We start from the raw sequence: 21,768 nt of genomic DNA, 5'->3' as shown, positions 1-21,768 counted from the left end.
TTGACAGTTATATGAAGCAAAATACATCATGATGTCGAAATGCATATACTTTAAAGTGCTGAAAATGTATTGATTTTATAGATTTTCTTATTGAAAATCGGATGTATCATCATAAAAGGGCTGTATCTCGAAAACCACATCAGCGAATGTTTTCATTTTTTCCTCAGAGGTGCGTTATGGTGTAAAGAATCGATAGACACCCAAATCTCAGATTGCATTTTTTTTTTCATTATAACGGTAATTTGAGCACCGTGCCAGCGCGTATTTAGTTGTTGGTAACAGTATTTTCAATTCCATTCAAAGCTCACCATGCCATGATGGCGCAGTGGTTAGCATTTTTGCTTACCAATCCATAGAACGGGGGATCGAACCCTGCCCCGAGCGACTTTGATTTTTCGTTCATATTTAGTATTTCAAGTATTTCTAAGTCTTAAACTTTCTCGTTGGGAGCAGATGGGCATCAAACCCAGGACCATTCGCTCACAAAGCGAACACCGTTACCTGTCAGCCACGGCCACTGCCATAGAAATCTTCGTTTTATCAGAGATTTATGTAAATTATTACTGGAAGCAGGAAATGGCTATCAGGAGCTGTGAAAATAATTTTCATTATTAAAAACAAAAAATTCAAAATTCGCAACTTCGGTACAGAAAAAATACAACAACCATAAAAACCATGCTTTCTGTTCCATTGTTTATCTTCCGCAAAATTGTAGGCATGGATGCGAAAAATTACTATAATTCCAATCATATAGCAGAACCAAATTTTCACAAATTTTATTGTTATTGTATAATGTTATACAAATGTTCATAAATAAATATTAAAATATTTTTTAAAATAAACATATTAATGCATGCTGTTGTTCATTGTGTTTGTTGTATTCAAAAAAGGAATAAGATTATAAAAATCTTATGGTTGTGTATATGTATTTTCAAAACTGATTTTAACTTTCGATAAGTAGTTTTGATGGGAAAAATTAACTTATTTTGCAATTGTTAAGGAAACTGACCATAAAAAACCAACTCGCTCAAATTTAGAACTATTAGAATAATATTATTGTAGAGAGAGAACAAAAATTTAAGATAAGTTTGAAGTACTTTGACTAAACTTTTCCAGGTCTGTCAGTCAAATTCGGAGTTTTTTTCCGGTTTCTCCCGGTAAAATCAAATTCTAGACTCTTTCTGGTTTATCCGAAGTTTGCCACCCTACAAATATGCTGTTTTTTGGAAATCAATTTTCTGTTATGTTTTTAAAATTAAAATCGAGATTTTTTTTTGTGCTGGACAATTTTTATCATAACCTACAAATTTGATGAAGAAACCAAATCGATCAGAATGTTCCTTCTCAAGATGCAGATTTGGTATGACCAGCCCACAAATTTGTATGTTGACGAGGAAAAACATGCAAAAGAGATCGTAAGACCTGTTGATTGTCAATGGAGAATGTTTGTTAATTGTTGTATGTTTGAATCTTACCAAATCCAAAGCAATTGTTTTTTTTTTTAATTGAAAAATTAAAAGCAAGCTTTACTAAAATAGCAAAACCATATTGATTCCACAATATTCATTTCAAACTGAACAACGAAATGGAAATAGTTTGCAATCGCAGTTAACGGCAAGGGATAAGCTCTGATAATCTCATCATCAACTTCCGCAATAAAAAGTTCCACTTCAGCCACGTGGAACGGATTTTAATTGGATTAAAATTCAATTACATCAATCCATCACTGACGCGCGCAACGGCTATCGACTATCGATCGCTAACGCGCACAAACACAATGTAGTTAGTACGAGCGACTATTTTCCATTTACTAGCTCTAACCGATTGATTGCGAGTGTGCAAATAAATCTGTTCAATCCGCGCCACGCTCCACAGATTCATCTTCCTGATCCTGGCTTTTTCCCAGCGAAAAACTTCAACTCCTTTTTGTTGATTTTTCCAATCATCATTCATCGCTGACTGCGAACGAGTAAAACGTGTGCTAAATTTAGCACGCGGATTAGCACGCCGCGAGTCTCGAAACTGCCATGGTGGTGGCGGCGCCATATGGAAATTTTCCTCCTTGCGGTCGTTGATTGGACGCGTCATGAACAGCCGCTGCCGGCGGCAGAAGCTGCCTCGGTAAAGTGGTGGCTTTGTTTTAATCAGAAGTGAGCCAATTTTCATTCACCCGAGGGGGTGCTTGTGGGAACCGTCCGTGGAAAATGATCACGGTGCACATGTCAACTGAGGATCATGTGGCGTCGGGTTCGTTTTCCGTTGAATCAGGGCTTGTTCAAGGTAAAGTAAGCTTCTTTACTGGAAAAGCCAATTAAGTTCTCCTTCATAACAAAAATATACATTTCAGAATTTTTCTGACTCGAAGTTATGCAAACAAAGCTGCTTGGCATAAAAATATGGATAAAACTTCATGAAAATTCCAACCCGTAGCACAAACCCAGCGAAATTACATGCAAATCCGTGCCCATAAATAAAGTGTCCTCAAAGAGCATTCCACCTGAAGTTTTTCCTCTCTTCTTCTCTCTATCTCATCCCAACCAGGTCAACCGACTACAAAGGTGACTCCAACTTCAACGCCCTGTTTACGCCGCTCACCTTCCTCGTGACGTACTTCAACTCGGGCGTCAACCCGCTGCTGTACGCCTTCCTCAGTCGGAACTTCCGCAAGGGAATGCGCGAGCTGTTGCTGTGCTCCTTCAAGAAGAACAAAAACAAATCCCTCAACCAGCGGATCCCGATGCACGTAAGTATTAGCGCACGATTTTCGCGTGGAGGGTATAGTTATTGACCCTTATTAGCTTGAAGCTTTGCATGAACTAACTAGCCGCTAGCTGTGCTTCATTTCACCTTTTCTGTTAGTGCTACACAGAAAAAAAAATCATGGTAAAATTTCATCTAAAAAGGGGTACATCTTATATGTCAGAAAAAAATGTGTAATTTTACCCCTGAAAATGTTTAATTTTACCACTATTCTGGTGTAATGTTGCTTTTTCAGTCTTGAAGTAAAATTACATCATAAAAGAGGTAATATTCAACCTTCCAAAATTACACCTTCCAAATTTACACAATTTTTTGCTGTGTATGGTATTGTAACGCAATGACTTTTTTTATTCGGGATTATTTATTTAACTTCTCAATACATAGGTATATATAATTATAACGCCATCTGATGTAATATTTAAGCACAACGACCCAAAATTTTATATCTTAAAAAAAATTGTTTCGATTATACGAAGATTTGGATATTTGAAGTGATTTTTTATAAATTTCAGAAACATCTTTTAATATCCTTAACTCAAAGAAAAATTGAAAAAAATATTTTGGAAATTTTGAAATTGTTCACAGGAGTTTGATATTCGAATCTACTATTCAATTAATTTTGAAAAAATATCTGCAGCGACTTGAGAAAAAATACTAAATAAGCCGTGAAATTCCGGCATCTCTGGAAATAGTAGTTTATGCAACAAGTTGCAAAAAGAGGATTTTTTCAGCACTAGTCGTACATTTATCCAACGAGGTTCACCGAGTTGTATAAATACGAAGAGTGCTGAAAAAATCAAGTTTTGCAACGAGTTCCATACAACATTTTTTGCAATTCCGAAAAACACCCATTGAGTGAAATTTTATGTCAAACTTTCATGTATTTTGTCAATAAATCGTTTGAATCAAAAAAAATGTTGAAAAGTGTTACTTTTCGAAATAAGTGCTGAAAAGTTCAACTTTTCAGCACCCATTTCAGTGCTGAAAAGTAGAACTTTTCAGCATTTATTTTGAAAAGTGTTGCTATTCGATTCTGTTATTTTTGGTACTGAAAAGTAGGCTATTTCGTCGTTCAAGAATGACAGGAAAAGTAAGTAGTTTCACGACGGAATTGCAAAAATAATTATTTTAACTCACTTCCAATAATGTTTATGCATAAAGTAAAAATTTAAGTTTTTTTTTGCATTTTTAAAATTAAGATTGCTAGAATTTCATGATAAATTCATAAAAAAATAAAAAAATGCACACAATTGTAAAGTAAAGATATTTAATCTCACGTGGTTTCACAGGACTTAAAACGTTCTTAGAAAATTTCAAAATTCCCTTGATTAAAACTCACTCAACAAAATATGGTTTTTAAATAAATAAAAGTGACATATAATGCTGATCAAGAATACAATTGATGATTCAAAATAGAAAAAAAAAACATGTCCTTCATAAAAAAAATAAATTTAAGAAAATGTGTTTAAAGATTATAAACTGGACTTTCAGTTGCCGACAAAATTTGAAAATTTGTGGAAATGAAATGGATTACCCTTAAAAACCTATTTGTTCTCAACAATTTATAAATCATGGTGAGAAATTATATCAAAAATATGTTCACCTAATAAAAATCATCTTTTATTTTGTTCTGATTTTTTAGTTTGTTTTGAGTTTTTCATAGAGCAAATTTTTTCTGAGCAAAATATTTTTCTTAAACTTTTTTTTGAAATTCTATTTTACTAATCAATTTTTAAAATGGTGACCATGTTTGCCAATATTTGAAAACATTTTTCGAAAATAATTGAACAATGAAATCTAGCACATCACTTGAAAATGCCATAACAAGTTTTAAAAAAGGTTAAAAACACAAATAAATTAAAAAAAATCCTTTCAATGGAGCTCTTAATCAAATATCCCAAAGTAAACTTTCAAGTATTTGGAAAATCTTGCGCCAATTTGAGCAACATCTGAAATTCAAAGTAAATTTAATAAAATAAATCGTAATGTTATGGTACAAGAGTCCATAACACCGACGATCCTTTCTTTCCTGAGCAATTCCAGCTCAAATCAGTAATTTTTTAAGCCTTTTTTTGTGTATATGGAGCCAATTGTACTCGAAAATAACATTTGAGAAGGGCGTAAGTTATTTAAATATTTTTGTATTTTGCATTTAAAAAATTACTGTATCTCGAAGCCGGTGCATCGTATTAAAAAGTTGTCAAAGACAAACTTGTAGGAAATTAGACGGGCTTTCTAAAAAAAAATCTAAAAAAAATCTAAAAAAATACACTGAAATAAAAATACACGCCACTTTTATGAGATTTTTGATTTAGAAGTTTAAAAGTTAAATTTTTAAGTGATGTCACGATTTTTTTTCGTTCAAAATTTTTGAGAAAATAGTCTAAGTTGTTACAAAAAGACTAACGAAAATGCAGTATGGTATGTCTCTCCTAAAAAAATACAAAAAGTAATTACTGAAACTGTTTTTTTTGAAAAGTGGTCTAAACGTCAAAATTTTCAAAAACCGACAGTGGGAATCGATTTCCCAGACAATTTTACAGCGGTTTAAAAAATAAAAATTTTGAAAAAATAGGTTTTTTGGTGGTTTTTTGCGATTTTAATATGACAGCCTTGATTTTTCAGTCTCGTAAATATTTTTCCCGGAAAGCTCGTCTAATTTCCCATAAGTTTATTTTTGACAGCTTTTTGTTACAATTTGGCTATTTCCTCAAAAAATTTGAATTTAAAAAATCGGGACATCATCTTCAAATTTAACTTTTAAACTTAAAAATCAAAAAATCTCATAGAAGTGGCGTCTATTTTTGGTTCAGTGTATTTTTTTAGAAAGCCCGTCTAATTACAAGTTTATCTTTGACCACTTTTTGATACGATGCAACGGCTTCGAGACACAGCAATATTGAAATTGCAAAATACAAAAATGTATAAATAAATTACGCCCTTCTAAAATGTTATTTTCGAGTACAAGGAGGACCCCGTGGCGCGGTGGTTAGCGGCTTCGGCTGCCGATCCCTCATGTGTGCTAAGGGGCCCGGGTTCGTTTCCCGCCCATCTCCTCTGGGTGTTCTGTGTTTGTCCCGTTAGTTAGTAAATTCAGTCTGAAAAGACGGTGTGGTGTCTATTATTATTATTATTATTATTATTACAATTGGCTCTATATACACAAAAATGGTTTATATAGGCCAAGGATAACATGTCTTCAAAGTTTCATTGAATCGGAGAGGGTCGGGTACATAAGTACCAGAAAAATTGCTCATTTGAGCTGGAATTGCTCTCCTCCGAGATCAATGTTCGGTTCAATCACTTCTGCCTGGAAGGCAATAAACCTTTTCCCATCAAAGGACGGTACCTTCGACGACGACAGCGAGCAGGGATTCCGACAATTGACAAGTGATTGAAAAGTACACTGTCTGGGGAAAATACGCGCCCTGATTGGCTGCTCAATATTTAATGAATGTGGAGGGAGCGTCGTAGAACAGGATAAACGATCCGACGACACTAATTGGAAGAACTGGGCCGGCATTAAACTTTCTCCCGATGAATTGTTAATGGTTAAATGAGTGAAAAGTACGCTAATTGGTTGAAGGGAACCAATATTAGTTGAGGAAAACTATGATAATTGTGTCTCGATTGAACAATTCAAAATTAATTACAGCAGCGTGCCGTTGCTAAATTTCTAATAAAATTACAAAATGCTTGACCGCTTTTCCAAATAACATCTCAGTTAGTAGTTGAATGAAATTTACCGTGAATGTTTTTTAAACATGTCAAATAACGCAAAACCGACTGACGCAAAGTAGCGTTTTCCCTCTTCCGTGCAGTGTAAATATTATTACTTTCTTTGCCAAACCGGCGTCAAACGCTACCCTATATGTGGTTTATTTTTTTTAAATAATTTTTAGCATTTTTTTAAAATTCAAGAATTTTAAACAAAGTCAAACAAAACAATTAAAAAATTAGACAGCAGCTAAACTAGCCCAATTGCACGGTACTTTCTGCCGGGAACAGTTGAACGAGTTTTGGCAATTGCCACTCTCTGGCTGGCTGGAGGTGGAATATATTGAGTGAAATGTTTGGATTGTTTACAATTGGCAGAAACACACACACACACAAACATAAACTTTGTTTACAGACCAAAGGACAATACACCACCAACGCGATTGTTTAACCAACGAAAGAGTTTGGTGGTGAATAAATATTAGAAGAGCGAACACGTGCCAAATGTGTGATGGGAATTGATGTTGTTGTGGGTGTAGTGATGGAGAGATGAGTTTTAAAATTTAAATGCTTTGGAATTTGCACTGTATGGTTGAATGCTTATTGGCCTTGAACAAGATGGATTTCATTTCACAGCTATATGAAACTATATTTTATGATCAAATTCTAGCTTGTACCAATAGCACATCAACCAGAGCATTTTGTACCAAGATTTTTGATACAGACATTTAAGTATCTTCAGAACTACGGGAACTATCGATATGAATGTTTAATCACCCTCAAAAGTGCTGTCTACAACAAAGTTTGACTATTTTTACAATCAGATTGTAGCAGGATTGGGTCCGTAGCTTCAACAATTTTGGAATAAGAGGACAACAAATTTCTTGGTTCGCTTAGCTAATAACTTATTAAATTATTTTTTTAATTATTTTTTACTGAGTAATTTTTGTTTTTCAGAACAAATGAATTTTCTTAACCCTATTTAATCTTTATTTGTTTTTACGTAAAAACATCTTTTTCATTTTGACCACCTGATTTATGGTAATTTTTTCTTTTAAATTGTTTGTTTTTTGCTGTATAATAATTTGCAATAAATGTTTCAAATTTATTTTCAAGAATATGCTTTAATTGTTTTTTTAAGTTCAAAGCAATCTGATATGCAAAATAAGAGTGCAATTCCAACTCAAATCAGGAATTTTCTGGTACTTTTGTACCCGACCCTCTCCGAGTGCGTTGAAACTTTGTAGACATGTTATCCTAGGCTTAAATCATTTTTTTTTTTTTGTATATTTTGTAATTGCACTCGAAAGTGGCATTTGAGAAGGGTGTAAGTTATTGTGGTTTCGGAAATAAATCGAATTTTCGCGGCGTCTTATATGACACTACGCTTCACAAACATATAAACCCTAATTCTGAGTGTAACGTCAAGTTGTGTTGAACGCGACGTTAAACGTGAAAAAATATGTTGTCGCTCTGGCACCAAATCGAGCGATTTCCACTCTCGCCGCACTTTTTCTCTCCGCCTTTTTCTGTCAAGCTTAATACCATCAGCGCTTGCTTTCTGCAGGTAAAAATATTGCAAATTTTATTTTGTTTTTTATTAAATAAACAAAAAAAGTTGGTTCATCCACCGACAAAAATTTTCGTCAATCAAAACAAGATGGAGAAATCACAACAAAGTTGGCTTACACACTGTCGAGCTTGACAGAAAAAGGCGGAGAGAAAAAGTGCGGCGTGAGTGGAAACCGTTCGATTCGGTTTAGTGCCAGAACGACAATATTTCAATGTTTTTGTGTTTCGTAATTTAAAAATTACTGTATCTCGAGGCCGTTGCATCCTTTCAAAAAATGGTCAAGACAAACTTGTAGAACATTGGACAGGATTTCTTAAAAAAGATCTTTACACTGAAAGAAAAAAAACACGCCACTTCTATAAGATTTTTCGATGTTTATGCTTAAAAGTTAAATTTTAAAGGTTTGTCTCGATTTTTTTGTTCAATTTTTTTAATAAAATAGGCTGAGAGGTTACAAAAAGAAAAACTACAAAGTTACAAAAAGACTCACGAAAAATGCAGAATGATATGTCTTTCTTAAAAAAAATACAAAACTCATTTACTAAAATTGTTTGTTTTTTTTTTTCAAAAGTGGTCTAAACGTCAAAGTTTTCAAAAACCGATAATGAAAATCGATTCTCCAGACAATTTTAAATAAAAGTCTCTATATTGACCATTGTCACAAGTAAAATTTTTGTGATGGTGAAGCTGTTTTAAAAATAAAATAATGGAAAAACATAAGCTTTGGTCATTTTTTGTGGTTTCTATATGGCAGAACTTTTCGGAAAAATATGAATTCAGAATTTCTTATTTATCTTTTCAACATAAATAATTCAATTTCCGAAATGTGTACTTTTTAATTTTATTTTTATATAAACTCAAAAGACACCTTCTGAGCCATAATGCATTATGGTGCAAAATCTGGTTTTGATGATTTGAATTTATTTTAAATCGTGTTTTTTTTTGGAATTTGTATTAAGAGCGAGTGCAATGTGTTACAGGCCGTATCGAGGTGCTTCGATTTGGATGAAACTTTCAGCGTTTGTTTGTCTATTTATGAGATGAACTCATGCCAAATATGAGCCCTCTACGACAATGTGAAGTGGGGTAAAACGGGCTTTAAAGTTTGAGGTCGAAAAAACATAAAAAATCTTAAAATTGCTCGCATTTCCGTAAAACTTCATCAATTCCGACTCTCTTAGATGCATTCGAAAGGTCTTTTGAAGCACTTCAAAATGTGCCATAGACATACAGGATTGGATTCGATTTTTCTATAACAAACATTTTACAACGTTAGTTTTTGCCCTGTAGGCTTCCATAGCGGCACTTTTTGGTCTCAATTTTATCATATTCGGAATCCTCGGGAAATTTCACGTAAGTTAGAAGTATTCTGCCGTTCTACGGATAATTGTCCCATGTTCAAAAAAGTGCATCTGAGAAATACGCGATTGAAATTTTTCGACCGATTTCTGTGTTTCTACGCATAATTGTCCCGTGGGTTCCTATTCGCCCTATGTGTCCCTAATCGCCCCAGTTAGCAGTTTATCACCCTTATTTGTGATCCTCTTGCTATACAACAGGTAAACAAGGCATAATGCTTAGTAAAACTAAAGATTCCGTGTAAGAAAATACTTGGTGGGACAATTATGCGTAGAAGTTCAACGATGGGACAAACAGACTTGGTGTTGTTTTTGATGAGTTTCCGAACAAAGTACCAGATTTTATGTGTTTTTCTTAAAGTACACATCAGACTAAACTTAAAAATGGCATAAAGTCAAAATCATCCAAAACTGACATGGGACAATTATGCGTAGAACGGCAGTATTGGAGTTGTAAATTTGATTGGAAAAAATGCAATTTAGAACGAATTAATTTTTTTTTAACATTTTGTCGGATTAGGGATAAAACAGCTATTCTCCTACTTGATGCAGCATTTGACGTATTGCTCACAGGGTAAATAAGATCTTTTTCTTTTTTCAAAAATGCTTTATTTAATTATTTTTTAAATCAAATTTACAACTCCAATACTTCTAACATACACAGAATTCGAAAAGTTCTAATCATAACCTTTAACTTTGCCGAAGACACGTAATCGATCAGAAAATCCTTTCTCATACAGAATTTTATACATTTAGATACCCATTTTGTGTAAAATGACTACATAGGTCGTCAATAGAATCCAGGGGTGTATGAAATCTTAGGTGAGAAAAGAAGTTTAAATAGCATCACCGTTTCAAGCCTTCGGACACCTGGTTTCTTTATGTTATTTTTTTCTCTAAACTACAACTTTTCTAGTGCTTAGCTTTTCCTAACCTACCCTTATCTGCTTTCAAAAATCTGTAGCAAATTCTCCACAATTGGTTCAATTTAATTTTCTTTCTTCGCTGTTGCTCACACTCATTTGTACCACTATCCATCTACTAATCAATGTTTAGAATTAATTACAAAATAACCCACCATCATAATTGCATAATCTCAACATAAAACTACATAAAACCGTCGTACAAGTGCATCGTGCAATTTGATTTGAAAATTTTATCTGTTTTTCGCCAAAAATCCGATTTTTTTTCTTTCGTTTTTCGCGCCTGGACCCCGCCCACCCTCAGAACCATTCCTTACGAACCGATTCAACCCATGTAGGATTTCCCCAATGATGCTACGACCTGATCGTGTGCCGGCGGCGGTGGCGGCAAACCTCCTCCTGCTGCTGCTGCTGCCCCTCGTGGAGCTTCCGGAGCTCGCTGGCACCCCGGTGGGCCCTCTCCGGTGGCCATAACCCAACTCAACCACTCGGAAGCGAGCCGGCCAACGGCAGCGACATTGGTCAACTTCAACTCCAACAGCAACAACACCAAGAACTTCAGTTTCGGGGGAATGGCCACCGGCCCCGGAGGAGGAGCAGGTCCAACGGTAGCAGGTTCCAGCAGCAGCAGCAGATCGAAATGGCCGAAACGTCCCACTGCTGTGACGGCAGCAACAGCGACGGTGACCTCTCGGTCATCTCGGATAACGAAGATGATGAACCGGTTGCGCCCGCCCGGGAAGAGGACAAAAACGGTGCTGGAAGAGGAGACCGTTGACGACAGCAGCAGCTTCCTGGACGAGGACACGACGACCTGCGGCGGGAACGAGAATGAGTTTGTGTCGACGGCGACCGTGACGTTTGCGCTGTCCACGGTGTACTGCGTGGACGATGACGAGGGCACCGGTTGAGGTTGGTGATACCAATCGAAACTGAGATTAGAGGTAGAATTTTAGTACAGCAAGGTTGTAAGACGAAAAATAATGATGAATTTCAGCTCAAAACAACCCTAGAAGATTTTTGTGTTGTACTTAGCATGCTTAAAACTTTGTACAACCCAAAAATTCTTCCTGGAATGAGAGCGACTAGTATTTGTTACCCAAGAATGACACCGAAGAGTATTGCCGCAAAAAAAACGTGACTGAAAGTGAGAGTAACCTGGAACTGAACACCCCAAAACACAAACTGTAAGGTGAGGTCGTTGTTGCTTTACAAATGATAAATCCTACCAAGAATTGGTGTACAACATATTCTTTTCGTATTTATTTACACCAGTGCAAAGCTAGTTATGTGACAATCCCAAAGATGACTAATTGACTGTATTGTTAAGTAACATCTCATAACTTCATTCTCATCTGGCTACTGGAGTCTGGAGTGCTATGGCTGATCACCCGAACTGTTCTGACCTGGTAAGAAATCAACTTTTCAAAAAAGTTTTAAAGGTTATCTTCAAAGGCTAACAGAGTGAATACATTATAAAATCGTCCCTGTAAATTCTGGAGAGTCAAAAAAAAACAAATTATGATTCATGCAAACAAAAATAAAGGTCGATTTTTTTTTTAATTGCCAGTTTTTTTTTTCAAATTATTCTTTTGCAACATTATCAACGGAAAACGTTTAGAAATTTTTAAGCTTTAAAACAGCTGAGCAATTCTCGACGTAATCGGACGATTTTGATCATTTTTATTTTCTGTTTTTTTATTTGTCTTAAATTGTATGTGTACCTTCTTAATGGCCAAAGAAGCCATTTTGTGTAATTGGTTCACCCATACAGGTCTGCATGCAGCTTTGGCAACTGTTCATTAGGGACTTTTTCTCAAAACCTCGCTCCACAAGCTGAATTTTGTTTCTTGAGCAATTTTAGAACTCAGGGCCAAATATGAGAAAAACTACCCATTGATTCTCGAAGGTGAAGTTTGTATGGGAAAAATCGAAAAAAGTATGGAAAACCCAATTTTCTTACGGTTTGGTCTGCACGGTGCGCTACTTCCATCCAAATATTCCCAAAATTGAGATTCCCATTGAAAATTTAATACTCTACAACTTTGTAGAGTATACCAAAGCTGCAAAACTCGATCTTAAAAAGTTATTAGCGATTTAAAAAAAATCATTTTTGTTTGATATCATTTTTCACCAACTTTACGCTCGGGTATCAATGGGTTAATCTTAACTAATTTCGGTCAAAATTTGCACAGATGCTTAAAATAACTCAATAAACTGTTTACCGCGTGTGGAGCAAGGGTATTTTTTCTGGTCACCCTACTGTTCATACAAAAATACGTTAATATTCGAAAATCTCTAACTTATGACTCTAACTCCAACTATGGACAAAAACCGCAATTTATAAGCCTTAGAGCCATACAGCAGGGTAATTTTTGAAAAAAAATAAATTTATTGAACTTCAGTTTTTAAATAATTGGATGGGACTAAAAATACTTCAATTTTCTTGTTTTTTTTTTTTTCCTAAAATTATTTTTATTAGGTCCTTTTCGGTACTGGGACCTGGTTAGGACCGAGTCGGCTTTTGTAATTACATTTGACTTAATAATTACAGAGGATCTTGTGTGTAAATGTTAGTGGGAGGGGAGCCGATTACCCGCGGCCTACTCGGGGTTAGTAGGGAAGGGATTGATGTTAAAGACAAATTTTCTTGTTTCTTTTTCTTTAATTCGCTTTATTTCAGCAACCAGAGATCCAATCTTCAATATATTTCAAACAAGTTTATTGGATTTTTTTTTTGGAAAATTTCTGAAATAAAAAAATTCGGATTTTGGGAAATTGTTTTTTTTTTGTGAAAAAAAATATTTAAAATCATCAAAAAAAAATCCGTGTACCTTTTTTTCTGAATAGTCCTCATCAATACCTACAACTTTGCGAAGACAACAAATCGATCAGAAAATTCCTTCAAATGTTACGTAACATTTTTGTATGAACAGCTGCCAAAATTGTATGGAGATTTGTATGAGTGAACCAATGACACAAAATAGATTCTTTCGTCATAGGGAACAATTTTTGAACCAGATCAAAAAAAATATTATTTTTTTATAAAATTTTCTATTAGAATAAAAACCCAAAAACTTCTTTTGAAAAGAATATTATTTAATAAAAAATAATAGAAAATTCATTTCAATTTCATTTATTTTCATAATATTTTCTTTTCTGACGTTGAGTCAAAGACACGTTTAAAAACAGTTGTGTACACGTTATATCAGCCTTTAATTATGCAACATGAAAAGAAGCGATATAAAAATTGTTTCTGTAATTTTATGCAAATTCCATTGACAACGTTGTGTCGATGCCTCCATGCTATCTTCTGCTAACTAGATAGAAAAACCAGCAAGTCAGCATAGATTTTACGGATCCACTCACAAGATTGCAACACATGCATGGTGTTCCAAAATTATAATCAATGCACTTATTCGATAGCACCTATCAAGTTAGTTAAAAAACTATGTTTGGTTGGTTTTATTTTTTAACACCTTTTGGCGGCAATGAACTGAAAATGGTTATTTTTGATTGGTTTACGTTTACTTTCAAATTCAGCTTTCAAATTTAAATCAGCATTGAGAATGCATTTTACAACTTTTTTTTTGCATTTATAATCAAATGGGGCACTTCAATGCTTCTGCAAAATTGATTTTTGAGACCACAGAATCGGAAAAAAAATCCATTAGTTCATTTAATTTTTAGCAAATTTTTGGTAGTACCATAACTATCATAAGGCATAAAATATTCTTTTTTAAAGATTTTCGTGTTATTTTGACCAGGATCAAAGTACAAAAACTTTTAATAAATTTGTTCTGGCCTTATTTCCAATACAAACCGCGTCGAGCATTTTTCACATTCTATATTTTTTCCACTTTTTGTGATCTTTGCGTCGTGTGGAAATATTATTTTGTGGAAACAATGGAAATCGAAGAACTCCTGATTTTTTTTATCATTAAAAATAATTTTCCTTGAAATAAAACAGATGAGCAATTCATAAAGAAGTCGGTCTTTTATTTATTTTAATCTTGTATTTTTAATCCGGCTGAAACTTTTTTAGTGCTTTTGGTATGCCCAAAGAAGCCATTTTGCATCATTAGTTTGTCCATATTATTTTCCATACAAATTTGGCAGCTGTCCATACAATAATTATGTATGAAAATTTAAAAATCTGTACCTTTTGAAGGAATTTTTTGATCGATTTGGTGTCTTGGACAAAGTTGTAGGTATGGAAAAGGACTATAGTGAAAAAAATGATACAAGGTTAAAAAAAAATGATGATTTTATAATTTTTTGTCTCTAAAACTTGATTTGCAAAAAATAACACTATTTTTAATTTTATTTATTTTTTGATATGTTTTAGGGGACATCAAGTGCCAACTTTTCAGAAATTTCCATGATGTGCAAAAGTGGGAAAACATAAGCACTAATTTAAAAAAAATAAAAACTGCGACTATTTTCAAAAAAGTTGCCTTAAAAATAACTATAACTACACTGCCCACCATTGAAAAAACGGCTAATATCCACTTTTGGCAAAAACGAGATATTAGCACCAGGTGGTAGAGGATGTTCCAACGCATCTCCTGGAATTTGAATTTCACTGAAATAGTGTTTAGACTTTGCTGCCGATGCGAAAAACCAAACGGCTAATATGCCACTCTAATGGGAAATTGCCTTGACGGAGATTTTGTGACAAACACTAAAACGCGTTTTTCTCGGAATACTTGATTTGGCATAATAGCCGAATTTTCAATTATGGGCAGTACAAAACGGTCCACTTTATAAAAATTTCACTAAAGTACTTTTTACATCGAAAAATGTACCTTGAAAAATTTTGCAACCAATATTTCGATGTTTTGAAAAAATCAGATTTTATTTAAAAATTCATAACTCGGTAAAAGATTTTTTGCACAACCTGAAAATTTCTGAAATTTGGCACTTAGCACTAAAAAAATTAAAAATAGTGTTTTTTTTGCAAATCAAGTTTTAGTGACAAAAATTTAAATAAAAAATCACCAAAAAAATTTACCGTGTATAATTTTTTGTCAGTGTAGTCCTTATCTATACCTACAACTTTGTCCAAGACACCAAATCGATCAAAAAATTCCTTCAAAAGATACAGATTTTTGAATTTTCATACATAACTTTTGTATGGAATGCTGCCGAATTTGTATGGAAAATTATATGGACAAACTAATGATGCAAAATGGCTTCTTTGGGCATACCAAAAGCTCTAAAAAAGTTTCAGCCGGATTAAAAAATACAAAAAAATCGAATGACTGAAATCTCTGAGAACTGCTCAGATTTGCTATTGGATTAAAGTGGATTGAAACTTTCTTACGGAATAATTTCGATTTTAGATATTTTATATTTTATAATTAACTCAATCCATGTTGAACACCACACCATTAAGGTCGTAGATGGTGTCTTTCACTTTTAGGGGAAAGAACTGTCATTGATGGTTGTGGATTCAGGGTCCAGAAATAGTAAACTGAAATGAAAAAAATTATCACGATATGTAAAATGCTTCTACAAAAAAAAAACACAAAGAAAACCATTTTTTTATTGATACATTCTGAATCAAGATATGAATGTTTTTCTAAAACAAACATGGCCGCCAAATGGCCGATCGGGAATGATGCCTTTCAGAGCCTTAATGTATCAAGCTTAAAAAAGAGTCAGAAAATGGCACAAATTGAATAACAATTTTTATAAGGGAATTTTCTTAGAACTCTCAGCACTTATTTGATTTATATCAAAAGACATCAAAAGAGCGTTTGTTCTGGGAAACAAAGCGTTTAGAGCTTTCAAAGCGTCAATGTTTATTTAAAGATCAGAGAGTTTTCCATTTCTAGCATTATGTTTCGATGTGAAAAAAATAATTGGAGTTTAAATTGTTGCATCTGGTTTTTTCTTTCTTGACAATAACTGCTTCCAGTCTATGAAATGAAATTTTAAAATTATGTTTTTTTTCCAATTTAAATAAGTTTGATTTGTTTTATTTATTGGAAAATATTTCTACTTTTTTGCCCTTGCCATGTCCACTAATGAGCATAATCCATTTCTTGTCGGGTCGATGACAGCCACGCATTCCCCAAAGCCCCACCGGCAAACTTTCTACCATTAATTGGGAGGACCCCAAATTCTCGACATCATTATTTTCCCTCAGTAATTATTTCGACGGTCGGTCGGTGGCGAAGGATTCAATATTGGTTGTTCTCACTTCTAATTAAGCCTGCAAGATGAATGTTTCGCTTGCCTTTTTTTGGGAAGCTTAGTCCGAACTCTCGTTTCCAACCCCGAGGGAATGCCCACGTGTTTGCGGACCAGTCGAAAGTTCAACATCAAGCTCCACCACCAGAGAATACGATTAATTCAATTAGTGCGGAGCTTCCGCCCAAACTAGTCATTGATTAATCACGTGGCCCGGCCCGGGAATTCGGAGGGAGGGCGCGAAATTTACCCAGAGCAAACTTCATTTTGGAGGGTAAACTTTCCAGTCGAAGAACAATGTTTAAGTGCGTCAATTAGGGACGAATTGTGAGTTTTGCGACGATGAGGGGGAATAATTTCGCACGGAAAAGTTTGAAGTGACTCGAAAATGATTAGCAAGGACGTTTTAACGCAAAATAGGAATATTAATTACAGAAAATAAAACAAGTAGAAGAAAAGGTCCTTGCTCTGTCAACAGTACTGTGATACGTAATCAAATAACGAAAAGATAAAAGTAAAAGAAATGTTAGCAAAACAGACAGGACAAACAAAACACAAGAGTACACTGAAGTTGAGGTAGAGTAAGCAACATATTTTGAGCGCACATGAGATGGATCCAAGAGTTTAACACCTGTTACGAAGTAAGTCAGAAAGTCTAAACTGAATTGACGCAGAAAAATCAATCGAAATAACACCTTTTATATATCATTCAGCTATGAGCTCTGGTAGTTCAAAATAGCGACATTTACTAAAAGTTTATTTACCAAAAAAAAGTGACAAAGGAAGTAAAAAAACCACTAAGTTTTGTACAGAACCGTACTTACGATAGTGACTGTAGCTAAAAGCTTTAGCTCGTAATTGTATCACTCAAAATCGAATCGATGCCAAAGAATGAGCCAAACGAAGAGATTTCAAGGAAAGGTGAGAAATTGATTAGAGAAAAAAATGGAAGAAAAGCTCGAAAAACACACACACAAACATCAAACAAACACAAATACACATTTCTCTTCTCCCGTTCTGAGGATAATAACGTTCTTCACTAGTTCAAATAGTGCTGAGAAGTCATAGCAATGAGAATAATTTTTTAATGTACATTTACGACGTGTATTTGACTGTTACAGAATAAAAAGTATTTATAAATTCAAAATCTGGTTTGGTTTTATGTGTCCGTTTGACAAGTCCCGTCTTTTAAGGTTTAATCGGATGGTAAGTTTGACTACATGAAATTCTAATAGGAATATAATGTCATAAGTTTGTTTGATTTGTTTTAAAGACTGGCGTTATTTTTAAAGACACGCAATTATTTATAAAAAAGTTATGTTATTGGAAAATGTATGTTAAACAGGAAGAAGAAAAATTGAGGATTTCAATTTATTCGGCGTTTCGGACTCCCTGATACATCCCCAAAACTGCTCGAATGCAAAGCGGTTGCCTAACCAAAGGCGCATTAGTGCAGTGCAAGGAGGACGATAAACGACAAGCTAAAAAACACCTAGATTTGTGTTGATGACCAGGTTAGTGTTTTGTTTAAACTTTTTTCCTACCAGAAACTGCATGATAATAACATAACACGTTTGGTATTTTCCAACAATTTTGTTTTATTTACATGCAATTACAAAATACTTTTTTTGAATAAAAAAAAAGCAATGCAATTTCCTCCTAATATTTTAACATAAAAATGAGTTTTGTTCGAGTCTTATTCGAGTCAATTTAGCATATAAAATTTTATTGATCTCTAAACACGATGTTCTAAATATTGTTGGGTAAACAAAATGCATCATCCAGAGCTATTTACATGAAGATTTTGGCTACAAACATTTTAATTTTATTTTCTATTCGTTCCCTCAGGTACAGTATAAGAAATTATTTTCCCCAAAGTTTGACTATTTTTACAATCAGATTGTAGCAGGATTGGCTCCGTAAGTTCGACAATTATGGAATGAGAAGGCAACAACTTCCTTGGATGCTGTGCACCCTTAATATAACTTAAATTTTTCCAACATTGTTATTATTTAGTTTTCCCTCTTAAGGCCAATACAAATATTTTTAAAAGTTTTGCCTATCCTTCATTATTCTCACAAAAAATCATGAAACTAAATAATAGTTGGTTTATTTATAATTTTCATTTTTTATTTTTCAAGATTTAGTAAAATTGTTGATAGACAGTCATTTTGAAACAAAGTTTTTATAAATTGCCCCTCCCCACTTCCTTCGACCTTGTTCAAGGTCGAGGGACAAAAAACCTTGCGTATTGTCTGATCACTTCAAAGTCTTTGGTAAAGTTGAAGATATTTCATACGACTTTTCACAAAAAAATGTTGATACTCTTTTAAAAGGTAATAATGGGAAAAAGGTGTGATTATCTACGGATGTCGGCAAGCTCTTGGCACTAACTCTTCCCCTAGGATAGGAAAACAGAGTCGGCTCACCTCAGGTGACGGAGGACAACGCGGATCAAATAAAATAAGGCAAATTTGTGGGAAATATCAAGGGAAGGGTTTTATTAAAGACAAATCAAGAAACTATGGAAATTAACTACTATTTATTAAAAACTACGGAAACTACTGTGTGTGTGATGTGGGGGAAAATTTGGGCTATTGTGGGGGTTGCTGGGGTTCTGGAACTGCTGCGGTACGTACCGTTGATGAACTGCTTCTTCTCCTACTTCTGCTTCGGCTTCGGTTGGCTCGGGTTCTTGGTGGGCTAGCACCACTCGGATGGCCACGCTCGCTTCAGCGCCGCGCACGGAACATCGACCAGTGCTCTTGGGTGGCAATGGCGGCCGTGGAAAACCGCGGGCTGGCTTGAGCGATGGCGGACGTAGGCTGGTGTCGAGGTGTTCGGTGTCTTCCTTCTTTGACTCGATCGGGCGGACCACGGGATCACCGTAACGGTCGTTCCGAGAAGGGTCTCCTTGGTATTTAGGGCAACAGCCCGAGAAAAACGCTCCTTTACGGATTATGGATCCGTGGATCCAGAGCGAGAGGTCCTATTACGATTAGGTGCATGTACTGGCTCCTCCGCACTCAATGTACATGGACCGACCCGTGCGAGTGTGAGGCGCGTACGCTTGGTGGACGAAATCAAAAGGTCCTGAAGGGGGACAAATCGTGAGCTTGAATGCCAAGGTCGGGCGATTCAGGGACGCAGGATTTACCTGAACGAACAGCAGGGTGATGCGGGAATCCTTCTTCCGTCTTCTGCTGGCTCACTTTTAAAAACTTTCACTAAAGCACTCAACTTTCTCGCACGAACACCGGGATTGAAATGGCCGATTCACGGCGGTCAAACCTGCCTCGAAGGATCCGTCATCGGTCTCCTCAACCGTCATCCCCCAATACCGCCAACATCGTAGAAGCTTGCCCTTAAGTTGCACCCACTGGATACCCCCCTTGCACCCACTGAGCCCTTTCTTAAGAGACAATATTTTGTTGTGTTTGTTGACGGGGGACTACGCTATACAATATTGGTGTTTCCCTATAGCTCGTAACCCAAAACATTGAACATTTACCACAAAGAACATTAAATAATAAATAAATAAATTAACATATTAAAAATACTGCGGATCTTGTAACTGAACGGTTACAATGTGATTCTCTGAATGAAGTACCCTTTTTTAATTCGAATTTTCAAAAAGTAAATAAAAAGCGCAAAATGTTTTTTTTTTATTCCAATTATAGAATTAGTTTTAGATGACAAAACGCAATCTATTGAACTATAGTAAGAGTAGCTCAAATTTCATTTGGTAGTGTCACCAATTAAAACAAAAAAAAAAAAATTATAATGGTGTTAAAAGTCCAACATTTTTCAAAGCTTATCTCAGAGGAAAAGTCAAATTTAAAATCGAATAGTATATCACATATTTTTTTTCGCTGTTTTTTTATTTTGATTATTTGATTTGGATGAAACTTTGTCCAATAAACCAAATCTGGTAGAGGCAAAAAGAATTTTTGAAAACATCGAAAATCTTGGACATAAGAAAAATTGAAAAATCATTTTTGAAAGCAAAGTCTAATTTGCAATCGCAAACTGCATTTTTTTTTTTTTTTATAAAAATTTACCGTTTTCAAGTAATATTTACTTATGGGTAAACATTTTCGATTTCTTTTTGTTTTTTTTTTCGCATTTCAAAAATACTTCTTGAAAGAAAAAAGCACATGAATTTTTTTTTTCGAAGAGCTAAGAAAATTTCTCTCTGAAACTTTGAAAGTCGGGCTATTAGTTGCTGAGATAGAGCCTCACACAGAATTCGAATCGATGAAAATGTTTTTTTTTTTTTAATTTAGCTTTTATTTATCATTTGACGAGATTTCGGAAACTGTTAGTCCGATTTCCATTAAATCATTCATTCATTCAGTTGAAATGAAATTTTTATGCAATTTTCTGATCTTTTCAAGAAAAAAGGTTTTTTGAATATTAAAATCTTGCTGAAAAAAGGTCTAAAATAAATTATTTCATTAGTTTACACCAAATAAAAAAAATTAAACTATTTTTATTGATGAAAGTCAGAGAATTTAGCTAAAGTTTCAGTATTTTACATTGAAAATCAGATCAATAGTTTCCGAGAATTATCTTCAAATGTAAAAGCATGTTGCTGCTGGCTGGCGTTACCATGAATATATTTCGTTAAAAATAGCAAACTATAAATAAATGTTTTATGAATTTGTAGAGCCATTCAAGTTATGAATTGCAAGAACGTTGCTTGTGATGTTTAACTCTTATAAAAGAGTTAATGCTTTGAACATCAATTGAAAAGATATAAAAGTTGAAACAGCTATAAGTGAAAAATCACCCTAAATTTTTGATTCAAACAGCTTCATCGAAAAGAATAAAATGACGGGCTTCAATTTTTATACAAATTTTGAAGAAATTCATCTCTTCTTTAAAATATAATACAAAATAATAAAATTTCACATTCTGGTTTTCGAATAAATTACAATTGGTTGCATACACTTTTTTATATATTTTTTTGTTTGTGATATTTATTTACAAACTTTAGACATTATTATTATTGTTATTGTAACTCTAAATTATTCAATGATACTTCTCTGACGATGGATAAACTTCTTGCTAGGGCCACGTGCTCTGCAAAGTTCAACGATTTATGCGACTTTTTCATACTTTGGATGGCCACAGCCGCCAGCAGTCCAGGCCAAGTATATGCAAAACTTTATCCCCAGCTGGGTAGCTTTTCAGTTATTTGCATGGCTTAGCTTGACAACAGAACAGAAAGGTTGTG

At 34.4% G+C, this 21,768-nt stretch overlaps 2 protein-coding genes across 5 annotated transcripts in view; both read left to right on the top strand.

The window, feature by feature from the left end:
* The window catches only part of LOC120416795 (trissin receptor), an 80,297-nt gene extending 69,486 nt beyond the window's left edge, over positions 1-10,811 (top strand). For 3 of the 4 annotated variants that reach the window (XM_039578668.2, XM_039578669.2, XM_039578670.2), the window contains exons 8-9: positions 2,542-2,743; positions 10,636-10,779. In XM_039578668.2, the coding sequence (XP_039434602.1) occupies positions 2,542-2,743; positions 10,636-10,683 (250 nt within the window). In that variant the 3' untranslated portion in view covers positions 10,684-10,779. Of the gene's footprint in view, positions 1-2,541; positions 2,744-10,635 lie in introns of all 4 variants that reach the window. The other variant, XM_039578671.2, reaches the window with a different exon arrangement.
* Positions 1-21,768, top strand: part of LOC120430668 (trissin receptor-like) — a 429,039-nt gene that overhangs the window by 144,625 nt on the left and 262,646 nt on the right. The gene's annotated exons all lie outside the window — the stretch shown is intronic.

This window comes from Culex pipiens, chromosome 2 (genome assembly GCF_016801865.2).
Source record: "Culex pipiens pallens isolate TS chromosome 2, TS_CPP_V2, whole genome shotgun sequence".
Classification (NCBI taxonomy): domain Eukaryota; kingdom Metazoa; phylum Arthropoda; class Insecta; order Diptera; family Culicidae; genus Culex; species Culex pipiens.
The sequence above is the reverse complement of the archived record's forward strand: the minus strand, read 5'-3'. Positions and strand labels throughout refer to the sequence as shown.